General features: G+C 42.7%; 1 protein-coding gene across 2 annotated transcripts in view; it reads right to left on the bottom strand.

Moving 5' to 3' along the window:
- The window catches only part of LOC124036519 (NMDA receptor synaptonuclear signaling and neuronal migration factor-like), a 77,467-nt gene extending 67,514 nt beyond the window's left edge, over positions 1–9,953 (bottom strand). For both annotated transcript variants that reach the window (XM_046351205.1, XM_046351204.1), the window contains exon 1: positions 9,679–9,953. In XM_046351205.1, coding sequence (XP_046207161.1) covers positions 9,679–9,749 — 71 coding nt within the window. In that variant the 5' untranslated portion in view covers positions 9,750–9,953. The remainder of the gene's footprint in view (positions 1–9,678) is intronic.
- Between the last annotated feature and the right edge of the window lie 472 nt (positions 9,954–10,425).

Genomic DNA, 10,425 nt, shown 5'->3' on the forward strand with positions numbered 1-10,425 from the left:
TGCTGTGCCTGGGGATATATGCAGTGGGGTGCAATGTAAAGGCATTACACTGATGTGTGCAGAGGGCTAGGACGACAAATACATGAGAGGCCCTAATCGAGAACATGAGTATGGTTACCTGACCTGGAAAAATTCCAGGCCCTAGTTAAAAGTTATAGGGTATATAGGCTAGAACTAGGGCCCAGAGTTGTTCCTCATCAGGTTGTCAGGAAGGAATACTGGCCCTATACATGATATTAAAATAATTTGTGAAAGACAGAAACTTTTAGAGTTCAGCTCCATGAGATAGTTCCCGGATGGGTCTGTCTGAAGCCTCTCTCCTATCTGTGTCAAGGAGCAAGCCTTCTGTGTTCTGGCCCTGGGTGTCTCAGTGAAAAACAAGTGTCTCATGGACACCCAATGAGGCTCTTAGAGTAATTTGGAAAAATATGGGCACAGTGTATTCCTCCTCACCCAATGAATCTCACCACTCAGATCATCTCTCTGAGAGGATGACCTATTTCTGAGACACCACAAATATCTCCATCTCCCTCACTGTCTCTTTCTGAGACAGCCCATCTTCCTCATTCCCACTCTTACCTTCCGCTCTCCATCTTCCTCAGTCCCTCTCTCTCGTCTTCTCCTCTGAACTGTTCTCTCTCCAATACAACTACACCAAATCGAGTGAAATGAAGTTGAAACAGCAAACATCAAGTTGACCACTTAGCGCCTTAGTTTCTTGCCCTCGCTTGTTCACTGTCTCGGAGTCAAATGGAAATCTCAGATTTGGCAGGCCTCCCAAGTCCCTGCTGGCTGTTTTCTCAGTCTCACTCTCTACACTGTGGTTGTTAGGTGATTAAATGAATGTTTGTCAGAGTCCGTAAGAAATATTGCTTTGTAATTGGATTAAACCACAGATACCAGATGTCCAGATATTCTCAGTCTGCATTCCAGATGGCTCCCGACTCCCTACATACTGTACTACTTTTGATCAAGGCCTGTATAGGGAAAAGGGACGCAGACTCAGCCCAGCTAAGCATAACATGAGAATCATGAGCGCCGTAGCTGCCCAGACAATGAGTATTCGGTGTTAGTTCCTGACCCGCTGTATCCTGCGTTCCATCCAGCTTTTCCGCCTGCTGTCGGAGCAACGGTGACATGGGTGTAATTACTCAGATCTATGAGGTCAGGCAGCCTCCCTTGTATCACTGCATCCCTGTATTATTACAGTCCAGCCTCGCTCTACAGGCTGTAATCAGACTAATTACAGCAGCCAGAACGCAGATACCTCTCCTCTGCACTGTAATCCCTGCCATACAGAGAGGGAGAGGTTTGGGTGAAAAGGCTGGTGGCTTAATTAAGAAACATTAGTACTGAGATGGCCTGAGATTCAGACAATAAACACTAGGTGTCAGGCAGACAATTACCCCTCTGTCAGACGTGGCTGTAGGTTCAGCCCTAGGGCACTGTGACTGAGTAATACCAATGTGGCGGGCCAAATGGTACCCTGTTCCACTATATAGGGTGCAAGTTCGGACGCACCCATCGGAAGACCAATGTACTGTATTCTATGGGAATACAACTATAGGGTGTTGAACCAGCTATTCCTCATATTTATACCATGGCAGCAGAAGCATGTCATTCTTGCAATGTGGATGTAGAATCCTAGAAGTGCATTAACGACCAAACTGGGCTAATGGTGACTGATGGCGTGAACTCCACTGTGCTGTTCCTGCTGTGGTTAGTACTGCACACTGCCTGGTATGATGGGTGAAGCCATGAAATGACATTGTACCACAGATTCAACAGTTACATCAACACTTCAGGCATTCTATTGAGTGCTATACCCAACTGTTTAAGACATAGGATTCCAAAAGTAGAAGGCCGCTGAAAACATTCAAGTGAATGTCAGATGGTGTCAAAGTTTCCTTACAATTCAAATCTCTAAAAATTTGTCATGACAATTAATGTTTAATATGGGTTGTAAACATGAATGAATGCTTAATAAGTATGTGCACAAATAGAAACAGACTGATTTTTAAAGAAATGATGCTGCTGATGTCAACTTGATGAAGAGGCAGCAGAGCAGTGGTCCCATCAAGGAGTGATTTAGGCGGGCATTTAGAAAAACTAATCTCTACCCTATGTACCCTAAACTCACACTGCACTGGGAGATATTAAACAAACAAATTGGGTCTTATGAGAAACAAGCTGGGAGGATTCCGAATACACAGCAGGTTAAATACATTTTGGGAGAAAAGATAAATCAATTCATCTTTTGCAATAATATTCCTCCGAATTCTACTAAAAGACCTAGTGTAGTCAAGTGTACACGTATTCCAATGTTACCGGGCCGCACGCATCAATATTTTGTTGCACAGATCAGTCTATTACCTTGGGTGTATGGATGGGCATCTGGGCTGAAACCACCCTGTGTCTGCTCTGTGCTGCAACACTCCTGGCGAACCCATTCTACTGATGAAACCTGCCTTAGTCTAGCCAAGGAAGATTAACAATAGAAAATAACAGAATAGAGGAGACTGTGTCCTTAATGTTTTACCGTCATTCTAGCAGTACATACAGTGGGGTGAACAAGTATTTGAAACACTACCGATTTTGTAGGTTTTCCAAAGTACAAAGCATGTAGAGGTCTGTCATTTCTATCATAGGTACACTTCAACTGTGAGAGACTGAATCTAAAACAAAAATCCAGAAAATCACATTGTGATTTTTTTTTAAAGTAATTCATTTGCATTTTATTGTATGACATAAGTATTTGATACATCAGAAAAGCAGAACCTAATATTTGGTACAGAAACCTTTGTTTGCAATTACAGAGCTCATAATTTCCTGTAGTTCTTGACCAGGTTTGCACACACTGCAGCAGGGATTTTGGCCCACTCCTCCATACAGACCTTCTCCAGATCCTTCAGTTTTTGGGGCGGTCGCTGGGCAATATGGACTTTTAGCTCACTCCAAAGATGTTCTATTGGGTTCAGGCCTGGAGACTGGCTAGCCACTCCTTAGTTGCCCTGGCTGTGTGTTTCGGGTCGTTGTCATGCTGGAAGACCCAGCCACGACCCATCTTCAATGCTCTTACTGAGGGAAGGAGGTTGTTGGCCAAGATCTCGCGATACATGGCCCCATCCATCCTCCCCTCAATACGGTGCAGTCGTCCTGTCCCCTTTGCAGAAAAGTATCCCCAAAGAATGATGTTTCCACCTCCATGCGTCACGATTGGGATGGTGTTCTTTGGGTTGTACTCATCCTACTTCTTCCTCCAAACACTGCGAGTGGAGTTTAGACCAAAAAGCTATTTTGTCTCATCAGACAACATGACCTTCTCCCATTACTCCTCTGGATCATCCAGATGGTCATTGGCAAACTTCAGACAGGCCTGGACATGCGCTGGCTTGAGCAGGGGGACCTTGCGTGCGCTGCAGGATTTTAATCCATGATGGAGTAATGTGTTTCTAATGGTTTTCTTTGAGACTGTGGTCCCAGCTCTCTTCAGGTCATTGACCAGGTCCTGCCGTGAAGTTCTGGGCTGATCCCTCACCTTCCTCATGATCATTGATGCCCCACGAGGTGAGATCTTGACTGGAGCCCCAGACCGAGGGTGATTGACCGTCATCTTGAACTTCTTCCATTTTCTTATGATTGCGCCAACAGCTGTTCCCTTCTCACCAAGCTGCTTGCCTATTGTCCTGTAGCCCATCCCAGCCTTGTGCAGGTCTACAATTTTATCCCTGATGTCCTTACACTGTCCTTACACAGCTCTCTGGTCTTGGCCATTGTGGAGAGGTTGGAGTCTGAGTGTGTGGACAGGTGACTTTTATACAGGTAACGAGTTCAAACAGGTGCAGTTAATACAGGTAATGAGTGGAGAACTGGAGGACTTCTTAAAGAAAAAGTAAAAGGTCTGTGAGAGACGGAATTCTTACTAGTTGGTAGGTGATCAAATACTTATGTCGAAAGTATTCGGCCAAATACTTGAACTTGAACTTTGCGACCTTTTGCCACATTTCAGGCTTCAAACATAAAGATATAAAACTGTATTTTTTGTGAAGAATCAACAACAAGTGGGACACAATCATGAAGTGGAACGACATTTATTGGATATTTCAAACTTTTTTAACAAATCAAAAACTGAAAAATTGGGCGTGCAAAATTATTCAGCCCCCTTAAGTTAATACTTTGTAGCGCCACCTTTTGCTGCGATTACAGCTGTAAGTCGCTTGGGGTATGTCTCTATCAGTTTTGCACATCGAGAGACTGACATTTTTTCCCATTCCTCCTTGCAAAACAGCTCGAGCTCAGTGAGGTTGGATGGAGAGCATTTGTGAACAGCAGTTTTCAGTTCTTTCCACAGATTCTCGATTGGATTCAGGTCTGGACTTTGACTTGGCCATTCTAACACCTGGATATGTTTATTTTTGAACCATTCCATTGTAGATTTTGCTTTATGTTTTGGATCATTGTCTTGTTGGAAGACAAATCTCCGTCCCAGTCTCAGGTCTTTTGCAGACTCCATCAGGTTTTCTTCCAGAATGGTCCTGTATTTGGCTCCATCCATCTTCCCATCAATTTTAACCGTCTTCCCTGTCCCTGCTGAAGAAAATCAGGCCCAAACCATGATGCTGCCACCAACATGTTTGACAGTGGGGATGGTGTGTTCAGGGTGATGAGCTGTGTTGCTTTTACGCCAAACATAACGTTTTGCATTGTTGCCAAAAAGTTCAATTTTGGTTTCATCTGACCAGAGCACCTTCTTCCACATGTTTGGTGTGTCTCCCAGGTGGCTTGTGGCAAACTTTAAACGACACTTTTTGCGGGAAGACTGTAGATCTATGGATATCTTTAAGAAATGGCTTTCTTTATTTGCCACTCTTCCATAAAGGCCAGATTTGTGCAATATACGACTGATTGTTGTCCTATGGACAGAGTCTCCCACCTCAGCTGTAGATCTCTGCAGTTCATCCAGAGTGATCATGGGCCTCTTGGCTGCATCTCTGATCAGTCTTCTCCTTGTATGAGCTGAAAGTTTAGAAGGATGGCCAGGTCTTGGTAGATTTGCAGTGGTCTGATACTCCTTCCATTTCAATATTATCGCTTGCACAGTGCTCCTTGGGATGTTTAAAGCTTGGGAAATCTTTTTGTATCCAAATCCGGCTTTAAACTTCTTCACAACAGTATCTCGGACCTGCCTGGTGTGTTCCTTGTTCTTCATGATGCTCTCTGCGCTTTTAACGGACCTCTGAGACTATCACAGTGCAGTTGCATTTATACGGAGACTTGATTACACACAGTTGGATTGTATTTATCATCATTAGTCATTTAGGTCAACATTGGATCATTCAGAGATCCTCACTGAACTTCTGGAGAGAGTTTGCTGCACTGAAAGTAAAGGGGCTGAATAATTTGCACGCCCAATTTTTCAGTTTTTGATTTGTTAAAAAGTTTGAAATGTCCAATAAATGTCATTCCACTTCATGATTGTGTCCCACTTGTTGTTGATTCTTCACAAAAAAATAGTTTTATATCTTTGTTTGAAGCCTGAAATGTGTCAAAAGGTCGCAAAGTTCAAGGGGGCCGAATACTTTCACAAGGCACTGTAATTACTTAAAAATCGTACAATGTGATTTTCTGGATTTTTGTTTTAGATTCCGTCTCTCACAGTTAAAGTGTACCTATGATAAAAATTACAGACATCTACATGCTTTGTAAGTAGGAAACACTGCCGATTTTGTAGGTTATCAAATACTTGTTCTCCCCATTGTACATAATATGTGTGGTAAGATATGTCCTGAGTAACATGGGTTAGTTGTCAGAACTACTTCTCTGTATACATCAATGATGTCGCTCTTGCTGCTGGTGAGTCTCTGATCCACCTCTATTCAGACGAAACCATTCTGTATACCCCTGGCCCGTCTTTGGACACTGTAATAACTAACCTCCAGATGAGCTTCGATGCCATACAACTCTCCTTCCGTGGCCTCCAACTGCTCGTATATGCAAGTAAAACTAAATGCATGCTCTTCAACCGATCACTGCCCGCTCGTCCAGCATCACTACTCTGGACGGTTCTGACTTAGAATATGTGGACAACTACACATACCTAGGTGTCTGGTTACTGTAAACTCTCCTTCCAGACTCCCATTAAGCATCTCCAATCCAAAATTAAATCTAGAATTGGCTTCCAATTTCACAACAAAGCATCCTTCATTCATGCTGCCAAACACACTCAAAACTGACCATCCTAACGATCCTTGACTTCGGTGATGTCATTTACAAATTAGCCTCCAACACTCTACTCAACCAATTAGATGCAGTCTATCACAGTGCCCTCCGTTACCCACCACTGCCACATGTACACTCTCGTTGGCTGGCCCTCGCTTCATACTCGTCACCAAACCCACTGGCTCCAGGTCATCTACAAGTCTCTGCTAGGTAAAGCCCCGCCTTATCTCAGCTTACTGGTCACCATAGCAGCACCCACCTGTAGCACGCTCTCCAGCAGTTATATCTCACTGGTCACCCCCAAAACCAATTCTTCCTTTGGGCCCGTTTCCTTCCAGTTCTCTGCTGCCAATGACTGGAATGAACTTTAAAAATCCCTGAAGCTGGAGACTCATATTTCCCTCACTAGCTTTAAGCACCTTTGTCAAAGCAGCTCACAGATCACTGCACCTGTACATAGCTCATCTGTAAATAGCCCATCCAACTACTGTCACGTTCCGACCTTAGTTCCTTTTATTATGTCTTTGTTTTAGTTTGGTCAGGGCGTGAGTTGGGGTGGGTAGTCTGTTGTGGTTTTGTGTTTGGCCTGGTATGGTTCTCAATCAGAGGCAGGTGTTGTTCGTTGTCTCTGATTAAGAATCCTACTTAAGTAGCCTTTTCCCACCTGGGTTTTGTGGGTGATTATTTCCTGTTTAGTGTTTTTTCATTCACCTTACGGGACTGTTTGTTTGTCTTTTATTGTGTTGTTCAGTTATTTTATAAAAAATCTGAACATTTACCACGCTGCACTTTGGTCCTCACCTTCCACCATAGATGATCGTTACAACTACCTCATCCCCATACTGTATTTATTTATCTTTCTCCTTTTGCACCCCAGTATCTTTACTTGCACATTCATCTTCTGCACATCTACCATTCCAGTGTTGAATTGCTATTTTGTAATTACTTTGCCACCATGGCCTATTTATTGCCTTACCTCCCTTATCCTACCTCATTTGCACATGCTGTATATATATATACTTTTTCTACTGTAATATTGACTGTATGTTTGTTTATTCTATGTGTAACTCTGTGTTTTGTGTCGAACTGCTTTGCTTTATCTTGGCCAGGTCACAGTTGCAAATGAGAACTTGTTCTCAACTAGCCTTCCTGGTTAAATAAAGGTGAAATAAAAAATACAAAATCAAAATGTTACAGGGAAACGGTGACCTTCAGCATTCAGTCTCTGCAGATATTCAGATCTGCATTAGGGTCCCTGGCATTTCTCTCCATAGGTGGCTAAAGTACATATAGTACTTGGCTGAATTAGAACAGCGTTACCAGTCATTTACTTTTGCTTGGTCAGCTTTGTGACTTATGTAGATGTTCCAAATGTCTAATCCCTGTCCAGAAGCACATACAGTAGGCTAGTCAGGTCAATTAGGAAAGACTTACCAGGGTCAATTTACGGTAGTCAAATCCAGTCAAAGTTTATTGGTCGCTACACACGTACAGATGTTATCACAGGTGCAGCGAGAAGCTTGTGTTTCTAGCTCCAACAGTGCAGTGATAATACTTAGTAATACAACACAATACACACACACACAATCTCAAAAGTAAAAACAAAGAAATTAAGAAATATCAGTTTAATAAAGTTTGGGCAGCTTTAAGGGAATCCATTCTTCTAAGCAGATGTGACTTGTCCATTCATTGGCTAGATTCAGTTGTCAAAAGTAGGACTCAACAGTTAAGCCAGCCATTCAGACTCAGAGACAAATACACAACGCAGAAGAGATTGGGGCTGTTTGTCAGTCAGAGGGATGAAATGGTTTTACACTTGAGGTCCAAACTCATCTGACAACCAATCAGTCAGTGATTGTGATTCTGAGGCAAAAAGTGATGTGATGCCACACCACCATTACATCAGTGGGTTGTCTAGGCTATCTACGGGTAAAACGGTACACTAAAGCTCTGGGGGATTGCTTCCTGAAGAGCCATTAACATGTCTCGACATCTGTCATAGAGTAGAAAACGTGGCTCTTGGGCCTCAGTCCAATAATATGGATTTGACACTCATCAGTTTGATTTATGCTGTGTGTTTAAAGAGACCATATGACTGAAAAGGGAAAGAGTGGGGAGAGAATGAGAAACAAAAATACATCTAGTCTGTCTGAGGTTGAGGTGTAAGAGAGCGCTCAATGCCTGCACAGTGAGATCAGTCTGTGGGTGACATGACATGGTGTGTGGCAAAGTTCTTCTGAAAAGCTCAATCTTGCATTGTTACATATTACAATATTCAGCACACAGGATTAAGTGACAGCGCTCTGACACATCTGGCACTGTGTGAAAGGTGTGAGGGCATGACTCATGGTTCTTCAAGGAATATAATCACCAAACCTGATGTGTTAGAGATGAGTCATAAATGGTGTGTCATCCCTAATTATAGATCTTACAACAAAAAATGGACCTAATTCAGGCACGCTTCATGCTGTTTTGGTGTTTATTGGTCACATACGCATATTTAGCAGATGTTATTGCGGGTGTAGCAAAAATGCTTGTGTTCCTAGCTCCACGGTGTGTCATGCCCAATTATAGGTATTTCAAAACTACAATTTGACCAAACTCAGGCACATTTCTTGCTGTTTTGGTGTTTAAATAATAGTGTAGAATACATTTTCTGGCACTGTAGATCCCAGAGCCTGTTCGTTGGAAAGCTTAACAGTTGAAATATTTTAAAAAATGTGGTGTTGCCATCCATGCTACATGCCATTTACAATCAAGGGTTTAGGATTCAATGTTGTGTGCAGTTGATTGGTGGCATTTCATATGCCTTTTCATGTCAGATCAAACACTAAGTAACTTATCTAAAAAGTATAAAATACTAATAACCCCCTTTAGGCTACTGGACTTCAAGAAGCTTGGTAGTAGGAAGTGTAACGCTCGAAGAAAAATACAGTAGTCTACAGTACATAAGGAGTGTACGATTAAACAACTTATTTTACTAACTCTTATTGCTCAAACCATGATGCCAAAAAATCCATAACAGCATGCTCTGTTGCCAAAAAAAGCTGTTACAAATTCCCAATGCTGTCCAAGGACTTGGAAAGATGCATTATCATTGGTGCCTAATACAAATAAAATACAGTAGAGGAATATAAGTTACAGGAAGGTAGCTATGACAGCAGATGTAGCCTATCAATGACATTTAAATAAATAATTGCAATGTAAATACTTTTGTAAAGCAGATATTTGATCACAACGCCACAGCAGTAAACTGGGAAACAAATATATTACAGGCTAGTATTTGTTTATAATTATAACTTTAGTTTCAGTTAGTTTGCGATTACTGCTCGAACAATTCAGCGGAGTCGCTACTTCGCCCGGTAAACGCGTCTACATCAGCACGGTGACATGCACCATGCATCCCTCCAGTAATTATACCATAGAGCTATCGAGGAGCTCCGGCCCCCGGGCACTCACCTAACTTTTGCGGCCACAGAAGATATTGCATCGGTCCTTAAAGTCTTCCTTTTGGACCCGGCAGTTCCCATGCTGAAGTGGAAACGACACAAGATAAAAGCCAGATCATTCCACTGATGGGCGATCAGATATGAAGGAAGAAACGTCCGTAGAAAAAAAGGAGGAAAAGCCGGAAAAACACCCCTTTTCCCCTGAGTATTTTAACCAGTTTTGTTATTTCATACCTATTAAATGTCAATCTATAAAGCTCACGTTAAACATGGAAAGCCTGTAGTGTGTGACTACGAGCGCATCAACAGCAGATGCACTGGTGGCTCGGTGCGCGCGGTTGACTCCCTCCTGCCTCTGTTGCGCTCAATTCCTCATTGATTCAACTGAAGCGGAGAGGAATGGGCGGACAGGAAGGAAACGACAGCCATAAAAGGACTACACCCACCCCCCCAAAAATAAATAAATAAAACACACACACACACAGTCAAGTAACATAATGATATGACTGTAGCAGGTGAGGGCTGGGGCATTCAGAGCCTTCTATGGAACATACATAAGTGTGCTGTTTGAATAGAACAGCCCTAAATATTGTCAAAGACCCCAGCCACCGGGGTGCATCCCAAAGCGGTACTGGGCTAACCGGGCTATCTGCGTTGTGTCCCACCCGCAAACCCCTCTTTTACGCTACTGCTACTCCATGTTCATCATATATACATAGTCAATTTAACCATATCTACATGTGCATGCTACCTCAAT

The sequence above is a fragment of the Oncorhynchus gorbuscha genome, linkage group LG05 (assembly GCF_021184085.1).
Source record: "Oncorhynchus gorbuscha isolate QuinsamMale2020 ecotype Even-year linkage group LG05, OgorEven_v1.0, whole genome shotgun sequence".
NCBI lineage: Eukaryota > Metazoa > Chordata > Actinopteri > Salmoniformes > Salmonidae > Oncorhynchus > Oncorhynchus gorbuscha.